Source organism: Salvelinus alpinus, chromosome 9, assembly GCF_045679555.1.
Source record: "Salvelinus alpinus chromosome 9, SLU_Salpinus.1, whole genome shotgun sequence".
NCBI lineage: Eukaryota > Metazoa > Chordata > Actinopteri > Salmoniformes > Salmonidae > Salvelinus > Salvelinus alpinus.
In genome coordinates, this window is record NC_092094.1 from 81,852,168 (window position 1) to 81,868,688 (window position 16,521).

General features: G+C 44.0%; 2 protein-coding genes across 4 annotated transcripts in view; both read right to left on the reverse strand.

The window, feature by feature from the left end:
* Position 1: 1 nt before the first annotated feature.
* On the reverse strand, positions 2 to 5,716 carry LOC139530755 (5'-3' exonuclease PLD4-like). Of its 2 annotated transcripts, none has more exons than XM_071327426.1 (11): positions 5,636 to 5,716; positions 5,470 to 5,545; positions 5,133 to 5,305; positions 4,796 to 4,979; positions 4,596 to 4,716; positions 1,849 to 1,976; positions 1,549 to 1,749; positions 1,186 to 1,325; positions 899 to 1,064; positions 709 to 805; positions 2 to 554 (listed from the first exon to the last, which is right to left on the reverse strand). In XM_071327426.1, the coding sequence occupies exons 2-11, from the start codon at positions 5,542 to 5,544 to the stop codon at positions 349 to 351; spliced, it is 1,491 nt and encodes a 496-aa protein (XP_071183527.1). In that variant the 5' UTR covers position 5,545; positions 5,636 to 5,716; the 3' UTR covers positions 2 to 348. The 2 variants fall into 2 exon arrangements, with proteins under 2 accessions (XP_071183527.1, XP_071183528.1); XM_071327427.1 differs by having other exon boundaries at positions 5,470 to 5,561; positions 5,636 to 5,700.
* A 187-nt stretch (positions 5,717 to 5,903) lies between these two features.
* The window catches only part of LOC139530754 (centrosomal protein of 170 kDa protein B-like), a 49,281-nt gene continuing 38,663 nt past the window's right edge, over positions 5,904 to 16,521 (reverse strand). The window contains exons 10-19 of one of the 2 annotated variants that reach the window (XM_071327424.1): positions 16,160 to 16,309; positions 15,519 to 15,636; positions 13,723 to 15,417; positions 12,202 to 12,430; positions 11,401 to 11,536; positions 10,840 to 10,977; positions 10,582 to 10,670; positions 10,168 to 10,261; positions 10,012 to 10,063; positions 5,904 to 9,854 (exon numbers count right to left, since the gene is read on the reverse strand). In XM_071327424.1, the coding sequence (XP_071183525.1) occupies positions 9,628 to 9,854; positions 10,012 to 10,063; positions 10,168 to 10,261; positions 10,582 to 10,670; positions 10,840 to 10,977; positions 11,401 to 11,536; positions 12,202 to 12,430; positions 13,723 to 15,417; positions 15,519 to 15,636; positions 16,160 to 16,309 (2,928 nt within the window). In that variant the 3' untranslated portion in view covers positions 5,904 to 9,627. The remainder of the gene's footprint in view (positions 9,855 to 10,011; positions 10,064 to 10,167; positions 10,262 to 10,581; positions 10,671 to 10,839; positions 10,978 to 11,400; positions 11,537 to 12,201; positions 12,431 to 13,722; positions 15,418 to 15,518; positions 15,637 to 16,159; positions 16,310 to 16,521) is intronic. The other variant, XM_071327425.1, reaches the window with a different exon arrangement.

The following is a 16,521-nucleotide window of genomic DNA, read 5'->3' on the forward strand; positions in this document are numbered from 1 at the left end:
CTCAGTATTTTGCTGCCTTTATTTAAAATTAATGAACTTGTATAATACAATTTCGTTGCAAAAATAATGAGCAATAAAGTACATCATGAAACTGCATTTATTAGCTTGTGAAAGGTAACACAGTGACGTATGAAACATTCCAAAAGTACATTTTCAGTAGGAGAAAAGGGTAACAAGTGGTCTAACAAACAAATGATGATGCAAATCATGTGTTCAGTTGCAACGTCCCTTATAGAAACAACCCCAAGGCTAGAAAAAGCAGCCGAACAGGCTTACTGTTATTTCCCTAAGCCATACTTTTCTAAAGTAAACATTGTTATAGCTAAGTATGGATGGTAGTCAAAGCGCCTATCCTTTTGAGAGTGCACAGTCAGGGTGATGGCCCAAGTCAGCAAAACATACAGTAAACTGAGAGTGCCAGTCCCTGTCAAACACTGCTCTGAGCTGCCCCTGCAGAGCCTGGGTCCCCCAGGGCCAGTTTGGTGTGTGTTGGGAAACCACCAGCCCCACTCCAGCTGTGGTGTTGAAGTAGTCAGCAGACCAGTTAGATGTCCCTGAGGGGCAGAAGGATTTGGAATTCAGGCTGTTCATTACATGTAATGCCTTCATATATACAACTGTGTCTGTTCACAATAAAGTAGCATCATATTAAACTATTTTCTGAAAAGTCTACTGTAGGCCTTGTTGTTAGACCTGTCTAACACTTACCAATATATGCCACTCTATCAGTCACCATGTATTTATTATGGTTTACTCTGGAGTAGGGAATCTCTGACTGGTTCCCTACTGGCACAATGGACAGTTTCTGAAAAAGAGGACAATCTGGCATTACAGTACAGAAAAGAAGACAACCACATGGTTGAATAATAATACCAGTATGCTATATGTGTCTTCCTACCACTTGAATGCTGATGTTATGGGCAGGGTAATTCAGGGAGGCTAGAGACTGAAGGAAAGGCAGCATGGTTGGATCAGAATCACGTCCACAGCTGACCAGCAGACGGACCTTAACATTCCGCTCAAAAGCAGCTCTCTTTAATGCATCATCAATGGCCGGCCAGTACCTAAAGGATAAATTAGAGGTTGATTAAATGAATCTAACAATAAAACAAGAAGGCAGAGTTGTAAGTAAAACTCAAGGGCATATTGAAAAATGCTATACGCCTGGTAGGACAGTAGGTTCACCTTTGAGGGTGTATGAAGCGTGTGGTGGGAAAATACTCCATGACTGCCACATCAATGAAGTGCTGCGCCCCTGATATCACTGAGAGGATGGCATTCAGGTCCTGAGTCCGAGATGTCGGGCAGAAAGAGGGAGGAGAACCCTGGGAGAGAGAGGACAGACATGCCATGGGAAGAAGAGGTCTGTGAGGAGTAGAACTGTGATGTGATGGTCATTAGATGAGAAAGAAATCTCCATTCAACCTGTTATGTGTTGGACAATGTGCACGCTCTTTAATTCTCTCAGGTTTTATTCAGATGCTATTGGTTTTATGATCTGGGCCCTTTGAAAGCACAGAATGGGGAAGTGAAACAGAAGAGACTCACTGTAATGTAGATTTCGCTTGAAACATTATCAGCCTTCAGCAGCAAGGGATGCTCTTTGTTGATGGCAGTGTCATATTTGGAGGGCCAAGGGTCTGGGATGGAGCTGTTGAGATGACCCATCACCCAGTAGGACTCAAATATCTTTTGGAGGTCTTCAGCCAGACTGGAGCAGTTGTAGATCACCACTCCCAGTTCCTTAACCTAAGATGATAGTGCATTGTTACCTGTCATGACACATGTAGGAGCAAAGCGAGTGGAGTATTCAAAGGTAAGTCTATTATATCATCACTAGACCTTTACCTGTGTAAGAGCCCTCCAATCCATGTTGGCACTTCCTAGGAATATGTGTCTCCTATCAACAATCCAGAACTTGCTGTGGAGTACACCCCCAGTCAAACGCCCAAAGTGCACCTTTCTGACTTGGACTCCTACAGAAAACCAATGAAATTACATTTAAAGATTCAAATACAGTAGGATAATATACAAGGTACATTGGCTTCATCAACAAGTGCATCGATGACGTCGTCGCCACAGTGACCGTACGTACATACCCCAACCAGAGGCCATGGATTACAGGCAACATCCGCACTGAGCTAAAAGGCTAGAGCTGCCGCTTTCAAGGAGTGGGACTATAACCTGGAAGCTTATAAGAATCCCGCTATGCCCTCCATCAAACAGGCAAAGCATGAATACAGGACTAAGATTGAATCGTACTACACTGGCTCCAACGCTCGTCGGATGTGGCAGGGCTTGCAAACCATTACATACTACAAAGGGAAGCACAGCCGAGAGCTGCCCAGTGACACGAGCCTACCAGACAAGCTAAACTACTTCTATGCTCGCTTCGAGGCAAATAACACTGAAACATGCATGAGAGCACCAGCTGTTCCGGACGACTGTGTGATCACGCTCTCCGCAGCCGATGTGAGTAAGACCTTTAAACAGGTCAACATTCACAAGGCCGCAGGGCCAGACGGATTACCAGGACGTGTACTGCGAGCATGCACTGACCAATTGGCAAGTGCCTTCACTGACATTTTCAACCTCTCCCTGTCCGAAATCTGTAATACCAACATGTTTTAAGCAGACCACCATAGTCCCTGTGCCCAAGAACACTAAGGTAACCTGCCTAAATGACTACCGACCCGTAGCACTCACATTTGTAGCCATGAAGTGCTTTGAAAGGCTGGTCATGGCTCACATCAACACCATTATCCCAGAGACCCTAGACCCACTCCAATTTGCATACCGCCCTAACAGATCCACAGATGATGCAATCTCTATTGCACTCCACACTGCCCTTTCCCATCTGGGTAAAAGGAACACCTATGTGAGAATGTTATTCATTAACTACAGCTCAGCGTTCAATACTATAGTGCCCTCAAAGCTCATCAATAAGCTAAGGATCCTGGAACTAAACACCTCCCTCTGAAACTGGATCCTGGACTTACTGACGGGCCACCCCCAGGTGGTAAGGGAAGGTAACAACACATCCGCCACACTGATCCTCAACGCAAGGGCCCCTCAGGGGTGCGTGCTCAGTCCCTTCCTGTACTACCTGTTCACTTATGACTGCACGGCCAGGCACGACTCCAACACCATTACGTTTTCTGATGACACAACAGTGATAGGCCTGATCACCGACAATGACGAGACAGCCTATAGAGAGGTCAGAGACCTGGCCGTGTGGTGCCAGGACAACAATCTCTCCCTCAAAGTGATAAAGGTTAAATAAAATAGACCAAAGGAGATGATTGTGGACTACAGGAAAAGGAGGCCCGAGCACGCCCCCATTCTCATCGACAGGGCTGTAGTGGAGCAGGTTGAAAGCTTCAAGTTCCTTGGTGTCCACATCACCAACAAACTAGCATGGTCCAAGCACACCAAGACAGTCGTGAAGAGGGCATGACAAAACCTATCCCCCCTCAGGAGACTGAAAAGATTTGGCATGGGTCCTCAGATCCTCAAAAGGTTCTACAGCTGCACCATCGAAAGCATCACTGCCTGGTATGGCAACTGCTCGGCCTCCGACCGCAAGCCACTACAGAGGGTAGTGCGTACGGCCCAGTACATCACTGGGGCCAAGCTTCCTGCCATCCAGGATCTCTATACCAGGCGGTGTCAGAGGAAGGCCCTAAAAATTGTCAAAGACTCCAGCCACCCTAGTCATAGACTGTTCTCTCTCTACCACACAGCAAGCAGTACCCGGAGCACCAAGTCTAGGTCCAAGAGGCTTCTAAACAGCTTCTACCCCCAAGCCATAATACTCCTGAACATCTAATCAAATGGCTACCCAGACTATTTGCATTACCCCCCCCTCCCTCTTTTTCGCTGCTGCTACTCTCTGTTTATTATCTATGCATAGTCACTTTAACTCTACCTGCATGTACATATTACCTCAATTACCTCGATTAACCGGTGCCCCCGCACATTGACTCTGTACCGCTGCCCCCTGTACATAGTCTCGCTATTGTTATTTTAATAACTCTATAACGCTCTTTAATTACTTGTTACTTTTATTTCTTATTCTTTTTCATATTTTTAAAACTGCATTGTTGGTTAGGGGCTTGTAAGTAAGCATTTCACTGTAAAGTCTACACCCGTTGTATTTGGCGCATGTGACTAATAAAATGTGATTTGTTTCCCAACCCTTGTCCTCCAGTTCCCCCAACAGTACACATTTTCATTGTAGCCCTGGACAAATGCATCTCACTCATCGAGGGCATGATGATTTGGGGCGGCAGGTAGCCTAGTGGTTAGAGAATTGGGCCAGTAACCGAAAGGTAGCAGGATCGAATCACCAAGCTGACAAGGTAAAAATCTGTCATTCTGCCCCTGAACAACACAGTTAACCCACTGTTCCCCGGTAGGCCGTCATTGTAAGTAAGAATTTGTTCCTAACCGACTTGCCTAATTAAATAAGGTTAAAAAAAAAGTTTTTTTTTGTTTGCATGTTGAATCAGGTGTGTGTGTCCAGGGTTACAATAAAAATGTCTACTGTAGGGGCTACTGGAGGACCAGGGTTGGTTTAAGGGATGTTTTCAGACCTTTCTGTCTCAGAACTTGTAGATCTGTGGAGTTTGTCAGCATAGAGGGAATACTGGTCACAACCCTCACTGATATGTTTCTGGAAGGCAAAGCTCCAAGCTGCTCCAGTATGTCCTTTCCCTGTTGATGATGACATTAGATAAAGTGCAGGCAAATTTAAAGGGATGAATTTGCCTGCAGTGGCTGTTTTAGAACTCACAGGTAAGTCAGTGGAAGAGTTCATATTGATGTCATCACCGGTAAGAGTCCAGTAGAAGGAAGCCACATCGACTTGGTTAGTTGCCATGGACAGGAGATCTCTCCAGGCCTTGTCCACTGGGGTCCCAAAGGTTGCATTGTCGTCATATTTCATATACAGGGGAATGCTCTCCACAAGGATAATTCTGAGGAATTCACAACAGGACCTCTTAATTACTAGTCTTTGGGGATGATTACAAACTGGAAACAAAGCATCCAATTCCCTTGAAAAAAATGGCACTGTTTTACATTGTCAATTGTGTTAAAGCAAAAACGTATACTGTGTACATGAAGCTCACCTGCTTTGCTCATCAGAAATGTTATTTTGATCAGTTCTTGTTTCTTGGAAGAGCTTGTCATTTTGGAAATGCTCTTCTTCTGTGCACTTGTCCAATATAGAAAAGGAGAGCAGTGCACCCAAAGCAGTCAAACATCCCACAACCACAGCTATAGACACAAGCCGTTTTGAGCCCTGAGAGCACGGACACACAACCAAGTGTGATGTTATTGAAAAATGAGGACAGAATTATTTTTATTTCAACATGAATATGAATAATAGTTAGAACAGACTTCAGTTGTATCAACAGATAAGATTCTACTGAAAAGTTTGACAAATGCTTGACAAGCAACTCTTACCCTTCGGTTGGGAACATAGCTATCATGTAAAGTCTTGTAAGGAGAAGACATCTCTGGCACTAATGTTCCTGACATCCTGTTGAAATTCAGACCTAAAATGTTATTGATCATCAATATCATTTTAAACATACATTTAAACAGCATTTAACATAGAAAAACGACTTACAGAGTAAAGCAGGTGTTGTCTACTACAAGCGATTTGTTCTTCCTCTAATCCACAGAAACTGATATGAAACTAAGAAGTATGATATTTACTGTACACAGTAACATACATGGTTCCTGTTTTTTCTTTCATTTCTCTTTCTGACAGATCAGGACATACAAATACAATGACTTGTAAAACATGTAAATGTGTTGAGTTCTACAATATTAGGCCTATATCAAACAAGTGACTTTGGAATAAAAAATTATGAAGATGACAGTACACCACATAATTGATTACAAATCAGTTTATTACAAAAAATGGAATCCCATTTTCTAAATTATGCACAAAATTATAACTTTTTCAATAGATGAATTCTGGAAAACATAAATAAAAAATAAAGTGGAAACTTTTTTGTTTAGGGTGCAAGAGCCAAACAACCAAAAAACCAAACTATGGTGACGACTTTGAAGGGATACAAATTGGTTTAACAAAATGGGACTCATAACTTACACCAAGATATTTCTAATTTGACTGGCGCTTTTGATGAAGAACTGCAAGAATAGCACAGAGCCATAGCAATCAAAAGCTCAAAGAGACATATTTAACTGAGCTCATGGGTGTAAACAAGTACTGTACTTTGTGGTATGAAACAATATATCCCAAAAGGCTTTGTGGCACTGAGGGAAATTGCGGTTACTACTTCATGTACAACTACACAAACTGGTTAGAAAAGAGGAAAGCACTTGTGGACTGCAGTCCTTTAATTTCATTGAACTTTCAGCCTCCTCTCATTCTGGACAGGACAGCATTTATACAATCTTTAAAAGAATGAACGCAACCCCATTAGTAAAAAAAGAGGGCTTAAAGTGTAGCTTCTCAGCATATAAGGTTGAAGGGTCCTGATGGTATTACAATAGTGCAAAATACTAGATGGAGGTCATCTCCAGATCAAACTTTTAGATACGTACACATATCATAAGACATGTTTATTTAATTTATAATTGCACAGAATTTCTGCTAATTGTCACTCACAATTATAATTAGACTATAATAAAACAATGAACAGCATGTGCATCTTGCTTTTGACACTGCACTTAATAGGCCTAATAAACTGGCATCAACAACACAGGAGACCAGGTAGTGTGGTGTGCTTAATGAAGGAGTGTACAGCAATAAAACTGGAGGAAATATCTCCAGAAAGCAAAACTGTCAGAGGGCATTTGAGTCCGTAAAGTGTTCACTTTTACTATAAAAATATAAAGGAGAGCCGCACACTCTAGGAGCTCCGATGCAATAATATTAGAACCAATGTTTCGACAGCCAGGCAGTCTTCATCAGGGTATAATGCCAAACACTGCGGGTCACTAGTTTATATAGTTTGAAAGGACACACACAAAAACTTTTACTAGACGTTTCAACGGTAAACTTCAACGGTAAAATTGAAGCCACAGATCACAATTTAAACCGAGAAAGGGGAATCAAGAAGGGAACAGAAAGTAGACAGCACTGCGATATCGCTGACCACAGTATTGACAGGTGTGCAATCAACTGACAGGTTGACAATCAAACCTATCGGCAATACTAACAAACACTTTCCAAATGGCGCTAGCTGGTAGAAGTCCTGAATGAGTCCTGTGTTTTATTCGGTGTTAAAGCTTAAAATCTCTGGGCTGAGCTATGCAACTACTCACTCCAGACAGTTGGCTGTTGTCAGGTGATTAAACCTAGATGTTCTACCGCACCACTAAGCCCCACTGCACTGCCCACCCAACCATACAGTACATTCCACACAGATGTTCAGTTCTGAGAACAAGGAAACTTCTAATGTCAGACATGAGGCCTAATTGCTACTTTTGACTCTAAAGAATTTAAAAAAGGCACAAAACACATCTGATCATGACATGTTTCTACTGGCAACGTGAGATACCTTGTGAAACAGTGACTCCTAGACCCATTCTTACATTTCATCTCTAAAATGCTTCAGTCTCTTTTAAAAGACTAGACAAATAACATTATTCTCTTAGCTCAAAGCAAGTGTCCAAGTGCCAACTTATAAACTTGTTAATACTATATAAATCATGACAATTAAATACTTGATATACATTCTTCAAGTCTGGTCCATAGAGGTAAAAAGTGGTCAATAGAAAAAGAAAACAGTGGGGAAGTCTTTGATAAACCCAGTCACTGGTTTATCAAGGGATCCTGGAGAACGCCTTTCTACTTATTCATACATTTCACCAAATCAAAGTCAAAATATTCTTTAATTTTCATCGTATTTAATTGCATTAGTAAGAGATACTTAATTAAATAAAACATACTCAAGCGGATTTGAAATATACTGTGCTCTAAGTTCATTGCAGCAACATTTTCCCAATGAATGAAAATCACCGAAACAGGTCAATAAAATGCATATAATCAAGTATGCTTTTGTGAAAGTGAGATTAACTGAGATAAGTATTCAGACCCCGTGACTTTTTCCACATTGTTACGTTACAGCCTTATTCTAAAATGTATTAAATTATTTTTTTCTCCTCATCAATCTACACACAATACCCCAAAATGACAAAGCGAAAACTGGTTTTTAGACTTTTGTGCAAATGTATAAAAAAATTAACAGAAATACCTTACGTACATAAGTATTTAGACCCTTTGCTATGAGACTCGAAATTGAGCTCAGGTGCATCCTGTTTCCATTGATCATCCTTGAGATGTTTCTACAAATTGATTGGAGTCCACCTGTGGTAAATTCAATTGATTGGACATGATTTGGAAAGGTACACACCTGTCTATATAAGGTCCCACAGTTGACAGTGCATTTCTGAGCAAAAAACCAAGCCATGAGGTCGAAGGAATTGTCCGTACAGCTCAGAGACAGGATTGTGTCAAGGCACAGATCTGGGTATGGGTACCGAATCATTTCTGCAGCATTGAAGGTTCCCAAGAACACAGTGGCCTCCATCATTCTTAAATGGAAGAAGTTTGGAACCACTAAGCCGCCCGGCCAAACTGAGCAATCGGGGGAGAAGGGCCTTGGTCAGGGAGGTGACCAAGAACCCGATGATCACTCTAACAGAGCTCCAGAGTTCCTCTGTGGAGATGGGAGAACCTTCCAGAAGGACAACCATCTCTGCAGCACTCCACCAATCAGACCTTTATGGTAGTGGCCAGACAGAAGCCACTTCTCAGTAAAAGGCCCATGAAGCCTGCTTGGAGTTTGCGAAAAGGCACCTAAAGAATCTCAGGCCATGAGAAACAAGATTCTCTGGTCTGATGAAACCAAGATTGAACTCTTTGGCCTGAATGCAAAGCGTCACGTCTGGGGGAAGCCTGGCACCATCCCTACAGTGAATCATGGTGGTGGCAGAATCATGTTGAGGGGATGTTCTTCAGCAGCAGGGACTGGGAGACTAGTCCAGATTGAGGGAATGATGAACAATACAATTGTGCCAAGATTGTAGCGTCATACCCAAGAAAACTCTAGGCTGTAATCGCTGCCAAAGGTGCTTCAACAAAGTACTGAGTAAAGGGTCTGAATACTTATGTAAATATTATATTTCAGTTCTTAATTTTTAACACATTTGCAGAAATTTCTAAAAACCTGTTTTTGCTTTGTTATTATGAGGTATTGTGTGTAGATTTATGAGGAGGAAAAACTATGTAATACATTTTAGAATAAGGCTGTAACGTAACAAAATGTGGAAAAAGTCAAGGGGCCTGAATACTTTCCGAATGCACTGTATATGGCACAATAATGGCCTTGCCTTAAAGGGGTTTTCTCTCAGCTGAACTAACCAATGCATGGCTTTAGTGTGTCTTGTACAATCCCCTTCTCACACCATGGCAGTTAAATACGCATTTCAGTTCTCTAGTAGTGTACACACAGTGCAGTAGTGTCTTCGTGCAGTGGGGCCACAGTTCTCTCTTGCAGTGCCCATTTCCCCTTCTCAAATCCACTCTCTCAACACCTGGGATTGTGGCGCAGCAGTGAAGAGGAGGCACTGTGTTCCAGAACCTCAGACCACATAGCTCTCTGCCTCTGAGGCCATAGCTGATCTCCTGACACTCTCACTGGACCTGGAGCTGGAAGAGGAGACCCCACCCTCACCCCGCTGGGAACCTAATGATCTCCAGTCTCTCGAAGGGGCCCTGGATGGCCTTACGCTGGCTGAGGAGGGGGAGATAGGAGTGGAGGTTTTGGCTGGCTCAAGGTTCCCACTGGGTTCAATGATGGTGTTGATGACTGGGAGACAGACAAATTTGGCATAAATCAACACATCTGAAATGCTGAGGGAGAAAAGCAAATGACAAACAAAAAAACAATAAAATAAAAAAAGCTTTTAAGTGATGCTTGTTTACATGGAGTATTTACTCAATATTTGTGATGAAGGTGCACTTGCCTTCAAGTTGTCTCTGAACTCTTCTGAGCTCTTTGAGAATAGATGTGATTTCCTGAAATACAGATAGGCATTTTACACTGCCGAGGGAAATAAACAATACAGCAAATCATCGGAAATACCTATAAACACCTGGTCCAAACTTGAGGAAATAACAACCTTGTTTGAGCCTTTCAGGACAGGGATGTCATTTTCAGCATTGATCTTTGCTTCAATCTCCTCCCAAACGTCCTGTTTGTTGTGGAATAGTACCCTGAAAGCACAAAAAAAAACCGAACTTGAGTACAGACAGAGCAACCACGTATAAAATGAGGAATTACTAAACTGAATATCTGATGTCCCATATCTCCCTAAGGATAGACTATCTGCCCAACACAGCATATTCTACTCACTCTCAGTCCATTAACCATGCTGGCAGGCTGTGATCACTCACTTAGTCATGCAGAGCTAACTGCATATCAGAGAGGATTAATACAACTTCTCATCTGGTTCTGGTATGAGCTGTGGGGAGAATGGCCTGACAAAGTATTGTGAACTTTTACACATGCTTCTTGTCTAGGTATACATTCTTACTTTATTTTCTCAGCTAGTTGCTCTGTGTTTTCTCGAATAGCCAGAGAGATCTGGGACACTGGATTCAGCATAAGGTCATCAACAACAACCTGGAGAGAGAGATGACAGACAAATACATTCAGTCAGCTCTCCACTTCACAAAGACAAGGCTGATCACCGCTGGGCTAAACAGCAACTTATCAAGAGACAATCTATTTGCTTTTTAAATGTAAATTCTCAAAATGGATTGAAGCGGTATGAACAATGTTATTGTCTAACCTCTTCCTGGTTCCATCCTCTGTGCTTAGAGTTGTGTTCCTGCTCATTCATCATGGTCTGGTCGGGGTCCCCGGCAGCAGGTGAACCAGGGGGAGCTCTCTGGTAGTTCACACCAGCCTCAGGAATAGGATGAATCAACTGCAATATAACAGGAGCCAGACATTAGTTAAGGGTGGTTATGATATGTGCCAATCATAAGGTAACATATAGAAACAGAGCGATCAAGATGAATCCATGGATACGACCCCATTAATGACAGCGGAATGTTTTGCATTGGCCCCAGATGTGAGAGCAACCAATTTAAATGTTGTTGTGAGAGTGAACTGATAAATCTGCACCTGAGAAGGCTGAGCAGCCTGAGGAGATGGCTGTGCTGTCTGATAGCATGGAGTGAATGGAAACTCTTGGTTTAAAGGTTGAGTATGTCTTCTCCAGCCATTGTAACATGAACCAGTGAAGACAGGTAAGGATATACTTTAATGGGTGCTAAAGAAAATATATAAATTGAAAAGCTCTCCATCAGGCCCATAAGTGTGTGACTTGGCAGTGTGGTTAACATACCTCATCCTGGGTGGTCATGGTAGAGGCAGGTGTGTTGGCCTCCACTCCAGAAGAGCTCTGAGGATCAGTATCACCAGCCACGTCATGGATCTCCCTGGCCAGGATGGCCAGATCTTTAGCCAGGTCCTGACTCAGTCTAGAAGTGGAAAACAGACCAATATAGGGACACCTCAGGCACTCCTCCAAGAGCGAAAAAGTGTTGCAGTTTTGAAGCAAGTTTTCAGAGGTTTTACACATTTTGCCATTGGGCGTGGAGACATTTTTACAATTTTATAAGAAATGTAATGCTGTTCTTTTAATTTTGCCATGGGGCAGAGATATTGTTTTGGGCATTTTTACAGCTAATTTCCTATAATATCCCCACAAAATTGTCATGGGGTGGAGAGAATTCTTTTTCAGTTTTAAAGCCAATTTTCTGTAATTCTATACATTTTGCCATGACTAATGCCATGTTAATTATATCTAAGTGAGAGTGACTAACAAAATCTATGGGGGCTCCCTGGATGTCAGGGTCCCTGAGCACATGCCCTGCGTGCCCGATCAGTATTTGGCCATGATTACTACATGTTTAGATAGCTTGCTAGACTGACTTACCAATCAAATAATTGCTAGCCATCATTGAGTGACTGCTAATGGCTGACATAAAAAGAGAAAAAATGCTGATGCACAACCAAATTTCGAACTCAATGTTGAGACGCCGATTGAGATCCTAAAAATAAATACAAAAAAAGGGTCTGGTGCCCTAAGCGACCACTTATGCCTGGAGCCAGCCCTGGTTGTCCCCCTGCTATCTCAACTCACTTTGCTATCTCAGCACTGTGGGAGGACCAGTTCTGGTAGGCGTCTCCCTCGTGACTCTCCTGGTCCGAGTCTCTTGAGCGGGGTTTGGGGCGCGGGGGGATGAGGGGCTGGAAGCGGGAGGCTGAGGGGGTCTGGGAGCGTTTGTGTTTAGGGGTGATCTGGTTACCAGAGTCATACTCCTCCTCCGAGGTGGAGGTGTAGTCAGAGCCTTTCTGCCGTTGTCTGGAGCCTTGGAGCCATGAATTGGTTTGAACGGTGTTTGTGAGGTTAGGAGGATGAGGAGAAGGAAGGCAGGAAAAGACAAAGACACCATGAAAAGGACACCGCAAAAAAAGTACAAACCCCACATATCCCATAACACCCAAATATACCCCAGAGACCCATACAGAAGGGTTTTGTAGAAGTGCTCATTCAGATGGTAAATGTACTGATGCAAGATCACAACCTAAGTCTTTCTGTATATGTTATTCATTAGGATTTTATTTTATTCAAAAACATTCACAACCTGAAATGAGCACTCAACCCAACAATAGTAATGGCTACTGTAAAAAATAGTAATGCTGTTGAAGACCATAGAATAAGTCACAAAGTAAAGAGAAATGTAATTGTTATCGCTCAAAGGATAGTGTACGTACAGTATTCGACATCTGACCCACAATACTCTCACAACAATTTTCTAGACAGTCGTGTTATGATTGAACGTTATATAATGATTATGAGAACATTGAGCAGATGGTATCCACTTTCACCACAGGTATTCTAGGGGAAATTCCACGGTAAGAGTGATGCTGAGACTGATTTCACCTTAAAAGCTATGTCACACAAAAAAACTATAATTGCAGTCAGACAGACCATACAACTCCACAGTAACAGAATGGCGGTTTGTGCTGTCATTCTGTTACCAAACTTTGCATCTGCACTGTTCTTCAACTAAATGTGTTTTTGTAAAATTTTCTGTGGAAATTAAGTCATTGTGCATTGAGCTGTATAGTTTGTTGAACTTTGCAATCATTGGTTTTTGTTTTGCATACATTTTAAAGTGAAAAACCAGCATATCAGCATAAATCTGTTACCGTGAAATTGCCCCTATAGAAAATATTGCAGGGTTTATATTTAAATTACAAATAGCAATACAGCATAAGTGTTGTTAGTGAAGGTCCTTATTAAAAGCCAAAGGTCAGGGACCTTTAAACCATGGCTCATGAAACCAATCTCCAGAAGAATACAACCTAGGCTTGCCCCCTTGTAACTTGTTAGTTGAACTAATTGTCTCAAACTCACTTAAACCAATTCATCCAGATCATTAATAGGACTGGTCTCCTTTATGCAAACCTACATTGTGATGCTTCCAATCCAGAAGTTGACATGTTTATGTTTCATTACATTTCTGTAACATTTCAAGATTGTCTGGGACATATTTAAACACTTAAGACAGATTTTTCTACCTGTAATGACCACTTTGTCAAAAGACTGTAATGTTATATCATATTTTGCAAAGAGTAGACTGTGTGTGTAACTCACTGGCTGTGCTGCTGGTGTATTTGGCACTGCTGGAGCGGCCGCGGGTGATGGGCTTGCAGGGAGCTCCAGAGGCCCTGCCTAGCACAGGCTTAGAGCTGGGTCCGGCGACAGAGGCCTTACGCCCAGAGCCGCTGTTGGACTCTGTGCTGCGGTTGGAGAAGCCGGTCCTGGGTGCGGAGGACTCTGTATCACTGGGAGTGTGGAAGGAGCTGGTCCTCTTCCGGGGCAGAGCCAGCATGTCCAGCCTGGAGAGCTGCTTCTTACTGTCCTGGGAGGCCTTGGTGGTCCCACTGGCCTCCTGGGAGATCCTGTCCGTCTCTGTGCCCTCGTTGTCGGACGCCTCGCCCAGGCGAGCCCGACGAAGCATGGAGGCTCTAGTAGGCCTTGGGGCATACATGCTGTTGGAGCGGCTCAGGGCCTGGGACACTTTGAAGGACTTAGAAGACTCCTCCTTCTGCAGGGGGGCGGTGTACTTCTTGCGTGCAGTGGGCCGGTAGCCTTCCTGGTCTGAGGAAATGGTATCAGGCCAGTAGGGTAAGCTGGAGCTCTGGGGGTCATCGCTAAGGTCCATGGAGCCATGTTTGCCCACACTGCGTCTCATCCCCAGTCTCCTGCCTGGTTCAGGCTTACTATCTCTGCTATCTTCTCCCTGAGACCGCTGCTTTTCTGACAGGCGATTATGGGCTGACGGCAGGCGACTGGGCTCCTGGGTGAAGGAGCTGGCAGAGGACCTCTCCCTCTGAAGGCCACAGGTGATAGAGGGCTTCTTAGATCTGGTCTTGGGGGCAGTCTGGTTGCTGCGCTGGCTGGCAGTGCTAGCTGAGTCCATGTCAGACTCCCCAGACAGAGTGTCATCTATGGGACAAGGAACTACATCAGTCTGGGCCTGGAGCTTGGCCTCCAGGGCAGCCAGAGCGTCCTCAGTCTCCTTGAGGTAGGAGTGGGTGTCCTGGCTGCAGATACCCTGGAACACCTCAGCAGGGTCTGGGTCATTCAGAGCAGGCTGGCTGGAGATGTGGGGGAGTCTGGTGACCTGTGCAGCATCACTTGGCTGGTCCTTAGTGAAGCTCTCCTGCCTGACCAGACACACTGAGATCTCCTTGGGCTGAGGGCTGACTCTACCCTGGTAGTCCAGCTTGGGAGCTGACGAGTTGGGCTTCACAGTCTTCTGTGAGTCCTGTCCACCCCGTTGTTTGGTCAGGGTGGCTGTGGAGAGCTGTGGTGTATTAGGAGGAGGTGGTCGTTTTCTCTCAGTCCTGGGCGTATTGGGTCTGGATCCCCGCTTCTCAGAGTCGATGTAGAATGATGTAGACTTGGGTGGGAGTCTGGGCCTCTCCTCTTCTCTGCTCTGAGATGAACTCTTGTCTGTCATATCTGGTGTGGGCGTCGTCCTCTGTTCTACGATGGAGCCGTCGTCTGACTTACTGACATCACTCAGACTGTCTGGGTCTAGGTCGTCCTGTACAGACAGGTTGTGGAGTCCCTCCTGTGGACAGAGGGCTCTGGAGCTCTTCTCTCTGACATCATAGGTAGAGTAAGTGTCCTGATGGACTAGAATGCTGGGAGTTGGAGTCTCATTCTTCTCCACCAACGGTGCCTGAGGCAGAATCCGCCGTGTTCTGGAACTCTGGCCTTCTGATTCCACACTTTTGACGTTGCGACTGAGCATCGCCTGATAGCCGGTCCTCCCACCAACTGAATGGAAACAGAAGGATGCATTTTTTATGAAGTTGATAATCAGGACTATAACTCATTATCATTTCAAATTCTGTGCAAATTCCCATCAGGTGTCTTACCTCCTCCTGACAGCTCAATCTGTGAGGGGATGTCGAAGAGGCCTGAGGCGGGGCCAGAGTCTGTGTAGCTGTCTGCCAGGCTGGCCCAGCGAGACACCCACTTAGAGCCACCAGACACCTGCATGAAGGATCACTTTAGTTATTCATGTCACAACAGCAGTCAGTAAACACAATAACGCTTACAATATAAGGAAAAATAACACATAATCCCGTTCAAGAAAGTATAATTTACGATTTAAAAATCTATTAGGGAATAGACACATTTACGGCTTGGGATGTTAGTGTCATTTTCAGATATAAAAAAATATCCTATGACAGCAAAAACATGCCAGCCGCCACAAAGCCATTCCTATTCCTCAGATTGAAACCAAGGACACCACAAGAGAAAACCAGTTGGTCACATCCAAAACCAGCAGGAAGTAAAGAACTACACCACCAACACCCCCAGAAACCAAAAGAGACTACACAAAATCTGCGAGGGAGATAAGGAGAAACCATGGAGAATCAAGAGACCAAAACATGCAGATTTGTGCTTCCCAGCTTATTGACCCAGTAGATGAATTAATTGACTGATTGATTGTTTGTTTGATTGTGTTAGCTCTGGGAATCTGTCACCAAACGGAGGCCGGCTGGGGGTTTACCTGCAGCTGATTCTGTCCCTGCCCTGGAGCTGGCCTTAGATCCACAGAGCTACTCTCCCTACGCTCCTCCCTGTCCTGAGGCTTAACAGGCTTATATGCTGCTGCTGCAGTGTGGCTGGGCTGCTCTGGCCCCTCAACAACCCCAAACACCTGTCAGAAACAAAGCATGATGTGTGAATGCTGTCGCTCCTGGGCTGGAGGCTGCCAAGTCCTCTACGCTCCTGTGTGACAACCATGGTGGCTTTTGTTAGATAGCATGGCTGTCGGATACTTGACAAGGCAGGTTCTCAGGCTGAAGCTCATGGCATGACAAGGTGTGATATTAAAACAAACTTGGAGAGATAAGACTATTAGAGAGAGTA

Coding starts and splice junctions, on each gene's coding strand:
- LOC139530755 (XM_071327426.1), bottom strand. CDS start 5,544: ATGTCAGGAACATTAGTGCCAGAGATGTCTTCTCCTTACAAGACTTTA. Junction 5,306..5,469: donor GCTATGTTCCCAACCGAAGG/GTAAGAGTTGCT, acceptor CCGTGCTCTCAG/GGCTCAAAACGGCTTGTGTC. Junction 1,326..1,548: donor CAAGCGAAATCTACATTACA/GTGAGTCTCTTC, acceptor TCTCTCTCCCAG/GGTTCTCCTCCCTCTTTCTG.